This window comes from Thalassophryne amazonica, chromosome 15, assembly GCF_902500255.1.
Source record: "Thalassophryne amazonica chromosome 15, fThaAma1.1, whole genome shotgun sequence".
Classification (NCBI taxonomy): Eukaryota; Metazoa; Chordata; class Actinopteri; order Batrachoidiformes; family Batrachoididae; genus Thalassophryne; species Thalassophryne amazonica.
Window position 1 is genome coordinate 46,839,027 of NC_047117.1, and position 20,941 is coordinate 46,859,967.

Genomic DNA, 20,941 nt, shown 5'->3' on the forward strand with positions numbered 1-20,941 from the left:
GGCCATTAGTAAAAAAAAGTAGAAAAGGGGGTGTTCACAATAATAGTAGTGTGGCATACAGTCAGTGAGTTTGTCAATTTTGTGGAACAAACAGGTATGAATCAGGTGTCCCCTATTTAAGGATGAAGCCAGCACCTTTTGAACATGCTTTTCTCTTTGAAAGCCTGAGGAAAATGGGATGTTCAAGACATTGTTCAGAAGAACAGCGTAGTTTGATTAAAAAGTTGGTTGGAGAGGGGAAAACCTATACGCAGGTGCAAAAAATTATAGGCTGTTCATCTACAATGATCTCCAATGCTTTAAAATGGACAAAAAAAAACAAAAAAAACCAAAACAGAGATGCGTGGAAGAAAACCATCAAAATGGATAGAAGAATAACCCGAATGGCAAAGGCTCACCCATTGATCAGCTCCAGGATGATCAAAGACAGTGTGGAGTTACCTGTAAGTGCTGTGACAGTTAGAAGACGCCTGTGTGAAGCTAATTTATTTGCAAGAATCCCCCGCAAAGTCCCTCTGTTAAATAAAAGACGTGCAGAAGAGGTTACAATTTGCCAAAGAACACATCAACTGGCCTAAAGAGAAATGGAGGAATATTTTGTGGACTAATGAGAGTAAAACTGTTCTTTTTGGGTCCAAGGGCCGCAGACATTTTGTTAGACGACCACCAAACTCTGAATTCAACCCACAGTCCACTGTGAAGACAGTGAAGCACGGTGGTGCAAGCATCATGATATGGGCATGTTTCACCTACTATGGTGTTGGGCCTATATATCGCATACCAGGTATCATGGATCAGTTTAGATATGTCAAATACTTGAAGAGGTCATGTTGCCTTATGCTGAAGAGGACATGCCCTTGAAATGGGTGTTTCAACAAGAATGACCCCAAGCACACTAATAAACGAGCAAAATCCTGGTTCCATACCAACAAAATTAATGCCTCGCAGATGTGAAGAAATCATGAAAAACTGTGGTTACACAACTAAATACTAGTTTAGTGATTCACAGGATTGCTAAAAAAGCAGTTTAAACATAACAGTTTTGAGTTTGTAGCGTCAACAGCAGATGCTACTATTATTGTGAACACCCCCTTTTCTATTTTTTTTTTTTTTTTTTTTACCAATAGCCCAATTTCATAGCCTTAAGAGTGTGCATATCATGAATGCTTGGTCTTGCTGGATTTCTGAGAATCTACTGGTACCTTGTTTCCCATGTAACAATAAGAAATATACTCAAAACCTGGATAAATCTTTTCACATAGCACTACTATTATTCTGAACACTACTGTACCTTTCAGCACTGATGGTGCCATCACAGATGTGCAAGTCGCCCATGCCATGGGCACTAACACACCCCCATACCATCACAGATGGTGGCTTTTGAACTTTGCGCTAGATGGTCTTTTTCCTCTTTTCTCCTGAGGACCCGACGTCCATGATTTCCAAAAATTTCAAATGTGGACTCAGACTACAGCACACTTTTCCAATTTGCGTCTGTCCATTTCAAATGAGCTCCAGCCAAGAGAAGGCGGCAGCGTTTCTGGATGTTGATGTATGGCTTTTACTTTGCATGGTAGAGTTATAACTTGTACCTGTAGATGTAGCGACGAACTGTGTTAACTGACAACAGTTTTCTGAAGTGTTCCTGAGCCCATGCGGTAAGATCCTTTACACAATGATGTCGGGATTTAATGCAGTGCCACCTGAGGGATCAAAGGTCACGGGCATTCAATGTTGGTTTATGGCCTTGCCGCTTACGTGTAGAAAGTTCTCCAGATTTTCTGAATCTTCTGATTTTGGTAGGGACTGTAAATGATGGAATCCCTAAATTCCTTGCAATTGAACATTAAGAAACATTGTTATTAAACTGTCGGACTATTTTTTCACAGTTGTTCACAAAGTGGTGATCCTCACCCCATCTTTGCTTGTGAACGGCTGAGCCTTTTGGAGATGCTCCTTTTATACCCAATCATGACACTCACCTGTTTCCAATTAACCTGTTCACCTGTGGAATGTTCTAAACAGGTGTTTTTTGAGCATTCATCAACTTTCCCAGTCTTTTGTTGTCCCTGTCCCAGCTTTTTTGAAATGTCTTGCAGGCATCAATTTCAAAATGAGCAAATATTTGCACAAAAACAAAAAAGTCTATCAGACTGAACATTAAATATCTTGTCTTTGTGGTGCATTCAATTGACTATAGGTTGAAGAGGATTTGCAAATCAATGTATTCTGTTTTTATTTACATTTCACACAAGGTCCCAACTTCATTGGAACTGGGGTTGTAAGTCATGAAGAGTGTGTTCAAGTGATTTACATGAACAATTTTCAACAATCAACAATTTTCTGACATTTTGAGGTGTTTTTAAGGGTATGAAAAAAATCACTAGTACAAATTGTGCAAATAGTCTGCTGTCATAAACTTGTTTTCAGTAACTGAATATTTCAATAATTTGAAGCTGTTTTTAAGTTTGAAAATCTGTCAAATTATGCATCATAACTGGACAAAAATGACTCATTAATTGAACACAAGATGAGATATTCCTTTATTACTTCCACAATGGAGAAATATGCAAGAATCACAAATCTCAGTCTGGGTGTTCTGCACAAAGAAAGTTACTTTACTAGGTCCTTTAACTCCACTTTTTATGCTGTTAATTACAGACTTTTATACAAAGCAGGATGACAAGCTCCAATTACTCACTCTCCTCCTCTTCCTCTCTCGCTGCCATGTTTACTGTAACAAGAACCTTATTTCTCACTGTGGTGACACATCAACTCTTCAACCACGATTGAACTCTGAGCCAGACTGCCTGATATCTTAGCGTCACTTTTGAAAAACGACATTCAGTAGACATGTCTTGTGGATAGGTTAAACTCAGCACTCACAACCACACTCAACATGATTGCCCACCTACATTAAAACCACACCCCCCAAAAGACAGTTGCCTTTTTTCAAGGATTAATTACGCGGCCTCAAGCATAAGGCTAGAGGTCTAGAACAAAAATGGCGCAGTTCAAAATGACAAGTATTCCACCTTACGTGGTGCGATGCTATTCTAGACTATAAGCATGCCTTACTGGCTACAAAGCGGACCTATTACTCTGATTTGATCAACAAAAACAAGCACAATTCAATTTCCTGGTTGACACTGTTGCGACACTTATTCATGGACAACCACCTGTAAGTCGCTCCCTTTTTACAGCCCAAGATTTCTTAGATTACTTTGAGAAGAAAATAGAAGAGATTAGGTTAAATATATCCCAGCAGGCCTTTATTCAGCCACTACTCCCTGCTATTGAGGTGGGTGCCATCATTGATATATTACCCTGAGGAAACTTGTACTGTCTGCTACAGGCACAACCTGCTTATTCGACCCTATGCAAACAAAACTGTTGGACCTGTGGCCCACTTTTGGGCCTACTGTGTTGGAAATTATGAATAAGTCATTAACCCCAGGATGTGTTCCGACATGTTTCAAATCTGCAGTGATAACACCGTTACTTAAGAAATCTAATCTTGACCCTAGTGTACTGAAAAACTATAGACCGATATCAAATCTATCATTTTGTTCTAAAATTCTGAGTGAAAGCGGTGTCACAGCAGCTCGTGGACCACCTTACTGAGAATAATCTCTTTGAGCCACTGTAATCTGCATGTAGAACATATCATTCCATGAAAACAGCTCTCACTGAAGTGGGAAATGATGTATTCTGCTTGCAATGGATTCAGACACCACTATAGTTCAGCTGCTGTTAGATCTTAGTGCTGTGTTTGATATGGTGGATCACCGTATTCTACTTGATAGGTTGGAGAATCATTTTGGTATTCCTGTGAATGACCTTGTATGGTTGACATCACACTTAACCAGTCATTATCACTGTATCTTGTACACCACCACTACCTACAGTGGGGAAAATAAGTATTTGACCCCCTGTCAGTTTTACAGGTTTTCCCACCTACAAAGAATGGAGAGGTCTGTAATTTTTATCGGAAGTACACTTCAACTGTGAGAGACAGAATCTAAAAAGAAAATCCAGAAAATCACATTGTATGATTTTTAAATAATTAATTTGCATTTTATTGCATAAAATAAGTATTTAACCCCCTACCAACCAGCAAGAATTCTGGGTCTCACAGACCTGTTAATATTTCTTTAAGAAACCCTTTTATTCTGCACTCTTTACCTATATTAATTGCACCTGTTTGAACTTGTTACCTGTATAAAAGACACCTGTTCACACACTCAATCAATCACCCTCCAACCTGTCCACCATAGCCAAGACCAAAGAGCTGTCTAAGGACACCAGGGACAAAACTGTAGGCCTGCACAAGGCTGGGATGGACTACAGGACAACAGGCAAGCAGCTTGGTAGAAGACAACAACTGTTATGATTATTTATTAGAGAGTGGAAGAAACGCAAGATGACTGTCAGTCTCCCTCGGTCTGGGATTCCATGCAAGATCTCACTTTGTGGGATAACGATGATTCTGAGAAAGCTCAGAACTACACCGGAGGACCTGATCAATGACCTGAAGAGAGCTGGGACCACAGTCACAAAGATTACATTAGTAACACATGATGCTGTCATGGTTTAAAATCCTGCAGGGCAGCAAGGTCCCCCTGCTCAAGCCAGTACATGTCCAGGCCTGTTTGAAGTTCACCAGTGACCATCTGGATGATCCAGAGGAGGTATGGGAGAAGGTCATGTGGTCAGATGAGACCAAAACAGAGCTTTTTGGAATCAACTCCACTTACCATGTTTAGAGGATGAGAACAACAACAAGAAAACCATCCCAACCGTTAAGCATGGGGGGTGGAAACATCATACTCTGGGGAAGCTCTTCTGCAAAGGGGACAGGACGACTGCACCGTATTGAAGTGAGGATGAATGGGGTCATGTATTGCGAGATTTTGGCAAACAACCTCCTTCCCTCAGTAAGAGCATTGAAGATGGGTCATAGCTGGGTCTTGCAGCATGACAATGACCCCAAACACACAGCCAGGGCAACTAATGCGGGGCTCCGTAAGAAGCATTTCAAGGTCCTGGAGTGGCCTGGCCAGTCTCCAGACCTGAACTCAATAGAAAATCTTTGGAGGGAGCTGAAACTCCAAACCTGAAAGATTTGGAGAAGATCTGTATGGAGTGGACCAAAATCCCTGTTGCAGTGTGTGAAAACTTGGTCAAGAACTACAGGAAACATCTGACCTCTGTAATGGCAGACAAATGTTTCTGTACCAATTGTTATGCAATAAAATGCAAATTAATTATTTAAAAATCATACAATGTGATTTTCTGGATTTTGTTTTTAGATTCTGTCTCTCACAGCTGAAGTGTACCTATGATAAAAATTACCTCTCCATTCTTTGTAGTTGGGAAAACCTGCAAAACTGACAGGGGGTCAAATACTTATTTCCCCATTGTACAACCTTGGTGATATGAAATATGGGGTTCCACGGGCATCTGTATTAGGCCCCCTGCTTTTCTCCCTTTATATAGCACCGCTTGGGCACATACTGCAGCGTTTTGGGATTATCTTTCATTGCTATGCTGATAGTTACATGCTGATAATTGCTAGTAATCTCATCCACATAAAATCCTTGGAGGACTGCCTTCCATCAGTGAAAAGCTGGATTTCCAGCAAGTTTACTTTAAAATTCTGATATGACTGAAATGATGGTTCTTGGTCCAGCGAGACATCTGCATCAATTTGACCAGCTAACGCTTAGCCTCGGCTCGTGTGTCATACATCACACTGAAAGTGAGGAACCCTGGGGTGATTTCTGATCCTATGTTGTCCTTTGACCTACACATTAGAGATATTACAAGGACTGCTTTCTTCCACCTCTAAAATATAGCAATTCATCCCAAGATTCATCCCATCCTGTCTCTGGCTGATGTTGAAACCCTGATTCATGCATTTGTTTCTTCTAGACTGGACTACTGCAGTGCTCTATTCCCTGGTTTACTACAGTCCAGCATTAGGGGTCTCCAATTAATTCAAAATTCTGCTGCCAGACTCTTGACAGGAAGCAGAAAGTTTGACATTTTGGCGTCTTCACTGGCTTCCTGTCTCGGAGATTACCGTTTAAGGTTCTGCGCTTAACCTATAAAATTATTCATGGACTGGCAGCTCTTTACTTAGCTGACCTAGTCAAGCCCTACGTAATGGCTCGGGCTCTGCGTTCTCAGGGTGCAGGGCTACTTTGTGTCCCTAGGGTGAATAAAAAGTTTGCAAGCCACAGAGCTTTCTCTTATCATGCACCTGTTTTGCGGAATGATCTCCCTGTGGCAATAAAACAGATTCTGTAGAGACATTCAAGTCCAGACTTAAGACATTTATTCTCCCACTTATATGGCTAGCATACTGGCATAGCATGGTGCCATGCTTCCTATCCTTTTAAATTCATTCTTTTAGAAAATGGAGTGGGTCTTGGCCTTAACTTTATCTAAATTCTGGGATTGGTTGTGATGCTTAGGGCTAGCGGCCAGCGATCACCTTTGTATTTTCTCTGCTTTCCTGTTGCTTAATGCTGATAAATCATACTGCAGGTGTAGTTTTTTTTTCTGTCCAACTGATTCTGCTTTTTTCCTCTCCGTTTGAGGGGTGGATGTCACGACATCATGGGCTGGATTTGATGACTGCATAGTTTCTGAAACAGATGTGGAATGGATGACCCCTGCCTGTGGACTGCATGGACTTCTCATCAAGTGCATCTTCTCTTGTGTTGTGGTTGTTCTGTTTTGTAAAACTTTGCAAAACTTTGTAACTGTTACAATGGCCAAATCAGTGGTGCTTGAGGTTTCTTCCTCAATATCATCAGAGGGCGTTTTTCCTTACCACTGTCACCTGTGTGCTTGCTAGTGGTTGGTGAGGTTAGACCTTACTCGTGTGAAGCATCTTGAGGCAGCTTTGATGTGATTTGGGGCTATATACATTAAATAAATTGAACTGATTTTCCTCAAAAAAGTCCCTTGTTTGTATCACTGACATCTCTGTCCTTATTGGACACCTCAAACATATTGGTGTTTGGTATTTTTGTGTGGTATTTTTTGGTATTTTCTCATGAACACAGCGATCTACAAGCAGGTAAAATTCAGCAGATTTATACAATTATCTGGACTTACAACCATTTGTAGAAGCCTATGATACAAAAAAGGTATGAGAATTTTAAAAGTTTACATTAATGCTGCACGAGGACCATTTTATAGGTGTAATGAATTATTCATATTTTTTGCCTACTCATAGTCGCCATTACAAAATGTAACAGCCACATTTTTTTGTTGATTAAAAAGCCTTCAGTTAATCTGTTCAGGTAAAATCATACTGGAACACATTACCTCCTTCTCAGTAAGCATTTCCGTGTTGATCATTTTGACTTGAACAGGAACCAAAGTGAGAGGGTCAAATGTCAGACTACCTCGGTTTCTGTAGTTGTACTAGACACACAGACAAGGGAACAAAAATAGGAAATGTTTCCAAATACAACCTGATGTCAATTAAAAGCAACATTTACTAAAGAGAACATTATGTCATGGTGCCACTCAACCAAACACTACTGAGAACATGAAAGACCACAATCATTTCTGAAGGAGTGCAATCAGTTTTAAACAAAAGTTGGTGATTTATGTGCATCATATTCTTTTTTAAGTAGCCACAAAACAAGCAGCAGAGCAGTTAACATCTTATCAAATTATATATCTAAGAAATTAGGACATTACTATCATGGTTCATATTTAATTTGGTGCAGGACTTACTGTTGGCTTAGTTGGTACCACAAGCACCACATTTTCCACACGAATGCCAAAAGATCCTTCTTCGTAATACCCCGGTTCTACAGGAAACAGTGAAGAAATAAAATCAGAATTCATAGTTTGTTAGGAGGAGTGATGATAATACATGTACAATGACAATTAATTCCACACAGTGATTTCAGTCTTCGTCAGGGGTGGCTTGTACTGTACAAACTTAAAGTGTAGGTGACACGATATGTATTTTTTTTTTTTTTTTTTTTTGTATTTAAGGGTGATTTTGGCGACACACTGACAAATGGGAAAAGAAGGGATTTTTGTTTTTTTCCTGTCTTAGTCTACCCCTGTTACAGTGGTTATCAGCGCTACAGACCATTTGATCTGCCTCTAAATATCATTGTTCAGTCAGGTCCTGCCTATTTTGGAGCGATTTCAAGCAGGTTGAAATTTATTTTATTATGTTATCATGGCTGATAAAATAACAATTTACATGAATAAATTACAACACCTTTAACACATTCATTTTTTTAAAGTCGCGATTGATCGCACTTTGCTCTGTTTTTTATGTCACTGACTTAGTCTGTAGATAAAGTGTTTTTGAGAACAATAACTGGGTTAAATGTCTGTGCCTTTGGACCACCAGATCAGAAGTATTTAATTGTTTTTTGTTTTTTTTAATAGCAGTAAGAAAAGTAAGAAAATTACGTGATCAGTGCAGCCACAGCGCACAGGTCAGTTTATCAATCAATCAATCAATTTTTTTCTATAGCGCCAAATCACAAACAGTTGCCCCAAGGCGCTTTATATTGTAAGGCAAGGCCATACAATAATTATGTAAAACCCCAACGGTCAAAATGACCCCCTGTGAGCAAGCACTTGGCTACAGTGGGAAGGAAAAACTCCCTTTTAACAGGAAGAAACCTCCAGCAGAACCAGGATCAGGGAGGGGCAGTCCTCTGCTGGGACTGGTTGGGGCTGAGGGAGAGAACCAGGAAAAAGACATGCTGTGGATGGGAGCAGAGATCGATCACTAATGATTAAATGCAGAGTGGTGCATACAGAGCAAAAAGAGAAAGAAACAGTGCATCATGGGAACCCCCCAGCAGTCTACGTCTATAGCAGCATAACTAAGGGATGGTTCAGGGTCACCTGATCCAGCCCTAACTATAAGCTTTAGCAAAAAGGAAAGTTTTAAGCCTAATCTTAAAAGTAGAGAGGGTGTCTGTCTCCCTGATCTGAATTGGGAGCTGGTTCCACAGGAGAGGAGCCTGAAAGCTGAAGGCTCTGCCTCCCATTCTACTCTTACAAACCCTAGGAACTACAAGTAAGCCTGCAGTCTGAGAGCGAAGCGCTCTATTGGGGTGATATGGTACTACGAGGTCCCTAAGATAAGATGGGACCTGATTATTCAAAACCTTATAAGTAAGAAGAAGAATTTTAAATTCTATTCTAGAATTAACAGGAAGCCAATGAAGAGAGGCCAATATGGGTGAGATATGCTCTCTCCTTCTAGTCCCCGTCAGTACTCTAGCTGCAGCATTTTGAATTAACTGAAGGCTTTTTAGGGAACTTTTAGGACAACCTGATAATAATGAATTACAATAGTCCAGCCTAGAGGAAATAAATGCATGAATTAGTTTTTCAGCATCACTCTGAGACAAGACCTTTCTGATTTTAGAGATATTGCGTAAATGCAAAAAAGCAGTCCTACATATTTGTTTAATATGCGCTTTGAATGACATATCCTGATCAAAAATAACTCCAAGATTTCTCACAGTATTACTAGAGGTCAGGGTAATGCCATCCAGAGTAAGGATCTGGTTAGACACCATGTTTCTAAGATTTGTGGGGCCAAGTACAATAACTTCAGTTTTATCTGAGTTTAAAAGCAGGAAATTAGAGGTCATCCATGTCTTTATGTCTGTAAGACAATCTTGCAGTTTAGCTAATTGGTGTGTGTCCTCTGGCTTCATGAATAGATAAAGCTGGGTATCATCTGCGTAACAATGAAAATTTAAGCAATACCGTCTAATAATACTACCTAAGGGAAGCATGTATAAAGTGAATAAAATTGGTCCTAGCACAGAACCTTGTGGAACTCCATAATTAACTTTAGTCTGAAGAAGATTCCCCATTTACATGAACAAATTGTAATCTATTAGACAAATATGATTCAAACCACCGCAGCGCAGTGCCTTTAATGCCTATGGCATGCTCTAATCTCTGTAATAAAATTTTATGGTCAACAGTATCAAAAGCAGCACTGAGGTCTAACAGAACAAGCACAGAGATGAGTCCACTGTCCAAGGCCATAAGAAGATCATTTGTAACCTTCACTAATGCTGTTTCTGTACTATAATGAATTCTAAAACCTGACTGAAACTCTTCAAATAGACCATTCCTCTACAGATGATCAGTTAGCTGTTTTACAACTACCCTTTCAAGAATTTTTGAGAGAAAAGGAAGGTTGGAGATTGGCCTATAATTAGCTAAGATAGCTGGGTCAAGTGATGGCTTTTTAAGTAATGGTTTAATTACTGCCACCTTAAAAGCCTGTGGTACATAGCCAACTAACAAAGATAGAGTGATCATATTTAAGATCGAAGCATTAAATAATGGTAGGGCTTCCTTGAGCAGCCTGGTAGGAATGGGGTCTAATAAACATGTTGATGGTTTGGATGAAGTAACTAATGAAAATAACTCAGACAGAACAATCGGAGAGAAAGAGTCTAACCAAATACCGGCATCACTGAAAGCAGCCAAAGATAACGATACGTCTTTGGGATGGTTATGAGTAATTTTTTCTCTAATAGTTAAAATTTTGTTAGCAAAGAAAGTCATGAAGTCATTACTAGTTAAAGTTAATACTCAGCTCAATAGAGCTCTGACTCTGTCAGCCTGGCTACAGTGCTGAAAAGAAACCTGGGGTTGTTCTTATTTTCTTCAATTAGTGATGAGTAGAAAGATGTCCTACTTTTACGGAGGGCTTTTTTATAAAGCAACAGACTTTTTCCAGGCTAAGTGAAGATCTTCTAAATTAGTGAGACGCCATTTCCTCTCCAACGTACGGGTTATCTGCTTTAAGCTACGAGTTTGTGAGTTATACCACGGAGTCAGGCACTTCTGATTTAAAGCTCTCTTTTTCAGAGGAGCTACAGCATCCAAAGTTGTCTTCAATGAGGATGTAAAACTATTGACGAGATACTCTATCTCACTTACAGAGTTTAGGTAGCTACTCTGCACTGTGTTGGTATATGGCATTAGAGAACATAAAGAAGGAATCATATCCTTAAACCTAGTTACAGCGCTTTCTGAAAGACTTCTAGTGTAATGAAACTTATTCCCCACTGCTGGGTAGTCCATCAGAGTAAATGTAAATGTTATTAAGAAATGATCAGACAGAAGGGAGTTTTCAGGGAATACTGTTAAGTCTTCTATTTCCATACCATAAGTCAGAACAAGATCTAAGATATGATTAAAGTGGTGGGTGGACTCATTTACTTTTTGAGCAAAGCCAATAGAGTCTAATAATAGATTAAATGCAGTGTTGAGGCTGTCATTCTCAGCATCTGTGTGGATGTTAAAATCGCCCACTATAATTATCTTATCTGAGCTAAGCACTAAGTCAGACAAAAGGTCTGAAAATTCACAGAGAAACTCACAGTAACGACCAGGTGGATGATAGATAACAAATAAAACTGGTTTTTGGGACTTCCAATTTGGATGGACAAGACTAAGAGTCAAGCTTTCAAATGAATTAAAGCTCTGTCTGGGTTTTTGATTAATTAATAAGCTGGAATGGAAGATTGCTGCTAATCCTCCCCCTCGGCCCGTGCTATGAGCATTCTGGCAGTTAGTGACTCGGGGGTGTTGACTCATTTAAACTAACATATTCATCCTGCTGTAACCAGGTTTCTGTAAGGCAGAATAAATCAATATGTTGATCAATTATTATATCATTTACCAACAGGGACTTAGAAGAGAGAGACCTAATGTTTAATAGACCACATTTAACTGTTTTAGTCTGTGGTGCAGTTGAAGGTGCTATATTATTTTTTCTTTTTGAATTTTTATGCTTAAAAACATTTTTGCTGGTTATTGGTGGTCTGGGAGCAGACACCGTCTCTACAGGGATGGGGTAATGAGGGGATGGCAGGGGGAGAGAAGCTGCAGAGAGGTGTGTAAGACTACAGCTCTGCTTCCTGGTCCCAACCCTGGATAGTCACGGTTTGGAGGATTTAAGAAAATTGGCCAGATTTCTAGAAATGAGAGCTGCTCCATCCAAAGTGGGATGGATGCCGTCTCTCCTAACAAGACCAGGTTTTCCCCAGAAGCTTTGCCAATTATCTATGAAGCCCACCTCATTTTTTGGACACCACTCAGACAGCCAGCAATTCAAGGAGAACATGCGGCTAAACATGTCACTCCCGGTCCGATTGGGGAGGGGCCCAGAGAAAACTACAGAGTCCGACATTGTTTTTGCAACGTTACACACCGATTCAATGTTAATTTTAGTGACCTCCGATTGGCGTAAACGGGTGTCATTACTACCGACGTGAATTACAATCTTACCAAATTTAAGTGTTTAAATTTAAGTTTATGTGGTTAAAACAGCCCCATTAATGTTTCCTCCTGCTGAACGAGACATGGAGGTAAAGTACATGTTAAATACTTTTCATACCAAAGTTAACTTGCTTTAATAACTGTCACTGTTTATCTCAAAAGTTGGACTTTGTTCTTTAACTGACGTGACTGACTTCAACAATTGTTAGTTAACAGCCACACTGAGCTCAGTCAGGCTTAAAACCATTTACAAATGTTGGATTCATGATGCTTTTATCCAGCTTTGAATGTTCAATGAACAGATTTAAAAATGAAATGGCTTTGGAGCCAATAAGAAAATTATTAAAAAAGGGTCATATTGTGCAAAATCACCTTTAACATAACATCTTCAAAGCCCCACAGTTCTATGAGTCTGTTTGCAGATGTTCTCCTGATGTAAAATGAATTTATGTCACTGCTTGTTTAACACCTCTGTGACATATGTAACAGAAATAACCCAGATCTTCTCATTTTACTTGAGAATATTACACACACAAATCTATAAAGCACTTTTCCATGTGAAAATCAACAAGGGCCCTTGTGCAAGGTCCTTATTCCCCAGCTGCTCCCAGTGTGAATAAGTGGACTAATTACGTCTGCCAAGGACATAATAAAATCATCTGCATTTATTGATTTATTTGTCTGTCTGTTAGCAGGATTACATCTAAACTACTGCACGGAGTTTGACAAAATTTTCACCACGGATACAGATTTGGCCATAGAAGAACTCATTAAATTTTGGAGGCGATCCGAATCCGGATTCTGGATCACGTTTCACTTTATATGGGGTTTTAAGGATTACAGTTAGCATTATTACATCAGAACTACTGCACGGAATTTGACAAAATCTTCAACACAGATGCATATTAGGCCATGAAGACTTCATTAAATTTTGGAGGTGATCCATATCCAGAATCTGGGTCAAGATTTCACTACATATAAACTTTGAAGGATTACCTCAAAACTACTTCCCGGATTCTCACCAAATTTGCACCACAGATAGATATCAGGCCATGGAAGACTCCAGTGAATTTTGGAGGTGATGTGAATCAAGATTGGCAGATGTCAGAAGTCTGACTGCTCTTGTTTATTGTGGGGCCACTTCATTTTGATTAACATTTTGCTTGTGAATGTTCCTAGATGCAAATTTCTTCCAGTCTTCCACCTGTAATTTATGTAGTTCGAAGGGAAATCTTTCTGTTGTGTGCTGCCATCTAGTGGAGGTATTGGTGTATGAGCTAATCAGCTAACAACCTTATGTGATACTTTTACTTATTTACTGAATGGGTCGCCTTAATCATTATCAGAAAAACTGCCCCTCCTGAGAAATTTTTCAGGAGCCACCACTGCCCGATTACCCCAATCAAAGCTCATAGGGGCTGGGGCCTATCCCAGAGGTTATACAGAGTAAGACACCCTGCACAGGATGCCAGTTTATCACAGGTCTACGTGTCAACAGACAAACACATTCACACACCTACAGGTCAATTTAAATTTTCCAGTTCACCTAACCTGCATGTCTTTGGAAGTGGGAGGAAGCCGGAGCATCTGGAGAGAACCCATGCAAACACAGAGAGAACATGCAAACTCCACACAGGAAGGACCAGGTGGGAAGCAATCCCACAACCTTCTTGCTGTGAGGCAACAGTGCTAACTGCTAATCCACCATGCTGCTTCATGAAGAACATTACTGACAAAATCTAACTTGCATATCACAACAGAAATCCCCTCAAAGCAATGCACACAGAGCAAGGTACAGCCCAGTGGTTCTCAAACTGGTCTTCAAGGACCACCTAACCTACACATTATCCATCTCTCCCTGCTGCACCACAATCTGATTAGCTCATTCAGATGTCTGTTAGTACTTGATTGGTTACACACCTGAAAAAGTGTCAACAAGGCACTATTTTGCATCACCAAGTAAGTCTCAAGTGTTTCTGCTTCAAACCCATGTCTGAAGTGTTTAAAACCATATTCAGAAATTTATGTTTTCCCCCCCTGGGGAGGTGGAGATCTAATTTTACCACAGTACATCTGTAACACTTATAGTTGATCTGCATGGGATATGAATTTTCAGTGTAAATGACAGAAATGAGAGTGGCTACTCAATAAAAAATAATACATTACCAGGCTTCTGCAGTAGAACATTATCACCATTTCAAGAAGGATGACCGACATCCACTGACAAAGCATGGAAAATTCTTGTGCTCTGAAGTGCAGAGAACTGGAGGTGGCCAGATTTCAGTGGAGGGACACACCTGCTTTTGGTCTGGTAACATGCTTACTCCTCAGAGAACTGAGCAGTCTGGTTTCATGCTTAAGAAGTCAATCATCAACCACACTGTAAGTGAGTTAATGAACAGTGACAGTGGGCTGATGTTCATTTTGTCAAACTGTTTGTTCTGGTTGATCAGAGTACTTTGTGAAACATCCCTAGAATTGGAAGGATCTTGACTAAATTGCTGGACATCATAGCCAGCCTATACACAAACAGAGTGCTGAATGGAGGTAGATTTTCTGATTCCATCACAGTGAATTCTGATAATGTCAGAGATGTGTTCTGCTCCTACTCCATTCAATACCTGCATGGACCAAGTGCTGGTTAATGTCATGAAGTCCAGTGACTTGGGTGCCTTTGTACGCAAAAAAGGTTCAGTGACTATTAAAGATGATGTGATCTTTTTGGAATCAATAAATTACCTAGATGCAGCATTCAATAAACTGAGTGAGGAGTCAGAGTGTATGTTTGTAACTGTATTACATCAAGACAGACATTGAATGTTTCAATGACTTTCTGAACTCAGCTATTAAGTGTATACGCAGTCCCTACAGTAGTGTTCAGAATAATAGTAGTACTATGTGACTAAAAAGATTATAGCTATACATGAATGCCACTGGTGAAATAAGTGAATGCTACAACTACAGGTTTGACACAGTCACCACATACATACATATCACACATAATAGTAGAATAATAGAAGTGCTATGTGACTAAAAAGATTAATCCAGGTTTTGAGTATATTTCTTATTGTTACATGGGAAACAAGGTACCAGTAGATTCAGTAGATTCTCACAAATCCAACAAGACCAAGCATTCATGATATGCACACTCTTAAGGCTATGAAATTGGGCTATTAGTAAAAAAAAAAAGTGTGCTTGGGGTCATTGTCTTGTTGAAACACCCATTTCAAGGGCATGTCCTCTTCAGCATAAGGCAACATGACCTCTTCAAGTATTTTGACATATCCAAACTGATCCATGATATCAGGTATGCGATATATAGGCCCAACACCATAGTAGGAGAAACATGCCCATATCATGATACCCGCACCACCATGCTTCACTGTCTTCACTGTGAACTGTGGCTTGAACTCAGAGTTTGGGGGTCGTCTCACAAACTGTCTGTGGCCCTTGGACCCAAAAAGAACAATTTTACTCCCATCAGTCCACAAAATATTCCTCCATTTCTCTTTAGGCCAGTTGATGTGTTCTTTGGCAAACTGTAACCTCTTCTGCACATGTCTTTTATTTAACAGTGGGACTTTGCGGGGGATTCTTGCAAATAAATTAGCTTCACACAGGCATCTTCTGTCACAGCACTTACAGGTAACTCCAGACTGTCTTTGATCATCCTGGAGCTGATCAATGGGTGAGCCTTTGTTATTCTTCTATCCATTTTGATGGTTTTCTATTTGCTTCCACACGTCTTTTTTTTTGTCCATTTTAAAGCATTGGAGATCATTGTAGAGATGAACAGCCTATAATTTTTTGCACCTGCGTAAGTTTCCCCCCTCTCCAATCAACTTTTTAATCAAACTACGCTGTTCTTCTGAACAATGTCTTGAACGTCCATTTTCGTCAGGCTTTCAAAGAGAAAAGCATGTTCAACAGGTGCTGGCTTCATCCTTAAATAGGGGACACCTGATTCACACCTCTTTGTTCCACAAAATTCACAAACTCACTGACTGAATACCACACTACTGTTATTGTGAACACCCCCTTTTCTACTTTTTTTTTTTTTACTAATAGCCCAATTTCATAGCCTTAAGAGTGTGCATATCATGAATGCTTGGTCTTGTTGGATTTGTGAGAATCTACTGGTACCTTGTTTCCCATGTAACAATAAGAAATATACTCAAAACCTGGATTAATCTTTTTAGTCACATAGCACTACTATTATTCTGAACACTACTGTATGTATGTGGTGACCGTGTCAAACCTGTGGTTGTAGCATTCACTTATTTCACCAGTGGCATTCATGTTTCTGCCCATGATTTAGATTTCTGAAAAGAGCTTGTTAAGTTGTGAGGTTGCTGATGGCAACATCTTTGCAAGAGGAGGAAGATTCAAGTCTTTAGAGTCCTGGTGCTTCCAGTTAGTCTGTGTGGTTGCAAGATGTATAATTCTAAGCAGTAGCCTAAGAAAATGACTGACTCCTTTGGTACCGCTGGAATGACTGTCTAAAACTAATGATTTTTTGGGACAGCCAGAATTGTCAAACAACTTGAATTGTGAGTGAATGTTAATCATGAGACTACAACACTGTGGTGCATCTACATGAACAAGCATATTATTGCTTCACTGTTGATGACATCAGAAAGTGGACAAGAGCAAGGAATGGCAACGTATCCCCCCCCACCCGTACAGTAGGAGGACAGCTATTTTCAAGAGATTTAGATGTTGCGCGAGTCTTCCTGGGCAACTACCATTTGGAACCCAGGGCCTTTCTAAGGGGTGGCATATGTAAGCAACATGCTGTATCTATGCTCCCTGAATTTAGTTGGCATCATCCTAAAAATCAATCAAAATACATCAGATCTCGGATGTCTTCCAACGTTGCAACAGTGTTGTTTTGGCTGTTTTATGATACCCTATGAGAAGCATGGTAATATTAACAATCCCCTGCCCTCTGCCATACCATCACTGACTATCATGCCAGCCTCCAGAGGCTCATCCGCAAAGGTCTTGTAGCTGATGCCACAGGGTCCCTCATGGACATTGAGAAAGCAACCCACACCGTGTCCTGTACCATGGAGATAGTCAAGCCCCGACTCCCACAGGGCTGCACGAGCAAACGAATCCAACAGGTGGCCTGGTAAGGGCAGCAAAGACAGAGCCATGAGGTGATGTTATGTTGTGTAATTATTTGGACTGTTTAGTACATTTTTAATGGATATGTTTGGAAACAAATATAGTTTTAAAAAATGAATACATGGTCAGCTGGCATTGCTATTTTCCTTGTTTCCTTGTTATCTATCCAAATGCACACTGAAAAATGTACAAGAAAACACAACCTTAACTCGTAGCAAATTTTGACCTCTTGGTGATCAGCTCCTGGTGTTTGGACCAGACACCTCAGATAATATTGCTGGCATTAAATGCTTTGTTCTAGTCTATGAAATTTCCACTTTGTGGTGTGAGTGAAGAGATTATTGGTAATGTTTTTCATAGAACTGCAGTGTTACTCAGATTGAACAGCAGCTCACTATGAACCTAATTTCGGACCATTGTTGGAACTCGAAATTGTCCAATGCTTTATGACAGACGATACAACATTTTTACTTCTCCAGACCAGTAACCTATTTGACTGTAGTTTGCCTTCATTAACCATTAACAATAAAATAGAATGTGAGTTGTAATCAAGACCTTTGATCATATGAAGTTGGCTGATTCAAACTGTGAACACTGGAGATGTTTTGATAAAAATGTATCATGCCCTGATACATACATCAGTAAGTAACAGTTTTTATTTTGATACTGTGACGGAAGTAACCCTAATGGCAGAGGCGACACCAGCACCTTTGGTTCCATTGGGAAAAACAGCAGCACTGACGGCTATATGTCCCTTCAGCACATAAGTAAAGCATTCCTAAGAGAAGAAACAGTATAAACAAGAAAGATCAATCCTGCCATCGTTTCAGTTCAGAGCAAAGCCATTTTTACCTCACATTTACAGCAGTAACAGAACTCTCCATTTTATTTGTAGTGAATATGAACATGATAAGCAAACAAAAAAGTCTGTATATATTACTCTTGAAATGAATCAAATAACTAAGTTACCAACTTGAAATGAGACAAAGCCTCACAGTGAAAATAGTGTATTCTCAAATAAATGATATACCTTCTCAAAAGCAGACGGTGTTCCAAAATGCATGGTACGCGTGACATCTGTGGTTCCATCACTGTTAAAGAAATCGCACATTACATACATTCTGAATAGCAACTATTGTACAATAGCTATTATTATTAATGGGCATGGATTTCAGAACAGTCTCAGTTATGGCCCCATTAGTCAAACAGGACATGATTGTTCAAGCAAAATGCAGTTTTTTGTCCAGTGAATTATGTTATTTACATGTACTGAGCTCCAGAGTCAATAAGGTAAACTTCACTCATCGTAATGGTTCTGTTGGTTTCAGGCAGTGGCCTACAGGAGAAAGAAACAGAAAGAAAGAAAAGACAGAAAAATGTATTTTAAAAGATGTATTACAGCATTTTCATGTTGAAAACATGTCTGAGTAGTAAAACATTGCACAAATGCAATACACAGTTTTGTTACATAAGACAGAGAAAAGACGCAGTAAAGTCTATATGAGCCCTCAGGCCCATTGTTGCCCGGGCTTATCCCTGGCAGATGAATCAACAACTGCCCCTGGACAAGAACTAAGTCTATCACAGGGTACTTCAGCAGTCAAACCAGTTATCAATTACAGCTGAATGGACTGAGGCAATGTGGATGAATTATCTTATCCAAGTACACAGACAGATAGTGTGTCTGGGAATTGTACCCAGATCTACATATTGACAGCCCAACTTCTATCCCACTTAACAAAAAGACAACTAACCTGTAATGTATGATGGCTCCATTTGGACCGACACTGGAGATTGTGGGGAAACTGAGACCGACAAAATCTTTCTGTTGACTTAAAAAAAAAAGAAAGAAAAAGTTGTGTATGGTGTTGTGCCATTACAAAATGGATAGAAGGGACAAGTTCTTTGAAATTTTCTTTGAAACATATTCAAGGCAATTTTCACGTCCAACAGAGGGCGATATAACACCACAAATGTCACTGCCAAAGCACAGCTATACATCTTGACCACACACACACACACACACACACACACACACAGTTACTTTGCTTGGTACTTTAAGCACAAACTACCAGCACAATTTCCATGAAATCTGCTGGAGCTGAGCATATGAAGCATTACATCTTGTGAGGGATTCAGCAAGGGGTGGATTCAGGATTTTTTTTTCCCCCCTCTTTCAAGAAAATTGCAAGATACTGTATTTTAATTAATTACTTAACTTATTATACTTAGTTTCTCAATGACCATTGTATGGCTTTTTGGGAAGAAAAAAAAAAAATCAGATACAATCCATCCATTTTCTATAATGGCTTCCTCCAATCAAGGGTCATGGGGTTGCTGGAGCCTATCTCAGCAAGCATGCTGCTAGGAGACAGGGTACAACCTGGACCGGACACCAGTCTGTCACATGGCCAAATCAAGCACAGTTATATTGATAATGTCTATAAATGTGTAGGATTCAGATGTCATGAATGTTAAGAAAGAGTGGATTAAAACTTTTGTGTGTGTGTTCAATTCTTTGTGTGATAAATAGGACAGAAGTGCATGGCCATAGTAGAGTGGACTGCTAGCTTTGATGCAGGTCTTTGCTCTCCAAGAGCATTTTAAACTACTTTCTTTATTGTTGAATATTAAAGTTAATCTGAATCTTTTCAACCAGAGGAACACACACACACGAAGCATGCAAAAAAGAAAAAGAAAATGCACCTGCGTAATTCTTCAGCTTTATCAGCAGCAGAGATTTCAGTCACTGTGCCTTTTGGAATCTATAAAACAATAACCAGAGTACAGTCATGTGCACATATTCAGGCTGCACCTCATGCAGGATTTTGGAATCTCTTTCTACTGAAGTCAAACAATGATTACTGACAGATAAGCCGATGCAAGACAAAACCGGCTCTAAAAATTGGTCCACCCTGCCTTCACTGCACATGTCTGTCTGACTGTCTCCACCCAAAGCAATCAAAGGGAATAATGTGATTATTAACCATCAGATGACAAAGTAAAACCTCTTAAATCATTCTAAAGTTTATTTTAAAGTGAAACAAGGCACTTTAAGCAGAAACGAGGCGATAATTGGTGAATCGTTATCGACGCGCCGAAATAACGTAGGTGCAGCAGCATGTCAGACACAGATGTGTTGTTACTGTGCTCTGATCGGTCTCCTGCCTTTTATTGTGAAATAACGCTGAACTTATGTGGAAATGATTGTTGTACAGAAGCTTCAGATATCTGTCGCTGAGATAGCTGATGACTGTAGTGCAGTTTTATGCAGACACGAGGCGATAATTGGTGAATCGCTGCTGACGCTCTGAAATGACACATGCAAGGAAGGCTGGACCGATTTTTAGGGAGGACCAATCGGACAGCAACACCGGCACATTCTCAGAGTGAGCAACTGTTAACACACTGTCATATAAACACCTCCACCTACAGTACAAATGGTGTAACCTTTGACTGAACCTTTTTTCCCCTAAGGGCCCCTTCACACAACACT

At 39.8% G+C, this 20,941-nt stretch overlaps 1 protein-coding gene across 2 annotated transcripts in view; it reads right to left on the reverse strand.

The window, feature by feature from the left end:
- Nucleotides 1-20,941, reverse strand: part of xpnpep1 (X-prolyl aminopeptidase (aminopeptidase P) 1, soluble) — a 69,684-nt gene that overhangs the window by 6,378 nt on the left and 42,365 nt on the right. For both annotated transcript variants that reach the window (XM_034188296.1, XM_034188294.1), the window contains exons 12-19: nucleotides 20,152-20,210; nucleotides 19,200-19,277; nucleotides 18,710-18,781; nucleotides 18,476-18,536; nucleotides 18,154-18,223; nucleotides 17,273-17,446; nucleotides 7,759-7,835; nucleotides 7,342-7,440 (exon numbers count right to left, since the gene is read on the reverse strand). In XM_034188296.1, coding sequence (XP_034044187.1) covers nucleotides 7,342-7,440; nucleotides 7,759-7,835; nucleotides 17,273-17,446; nucleotides 18,154-18,223; nucleotides 18,476-18,536; nucleotides 18,710-18,781; nucleotides 19,200-19,277; nucleotides 20,152-20,210 — 690 coding nt within the window. The remainder of the gene's footprint in view (nucleotides 1-7,341; nucleotides 7,441-7,758; nucleotides 7,836-17,272; nucleotides 17,447-18,153; nucleotides 18,224-18,475; nucleotides 18,537-18,709; nucleotides 18,782-19,199; nucleotides 19,278-20,151; nucleotides 20,211-20,941) is intronic.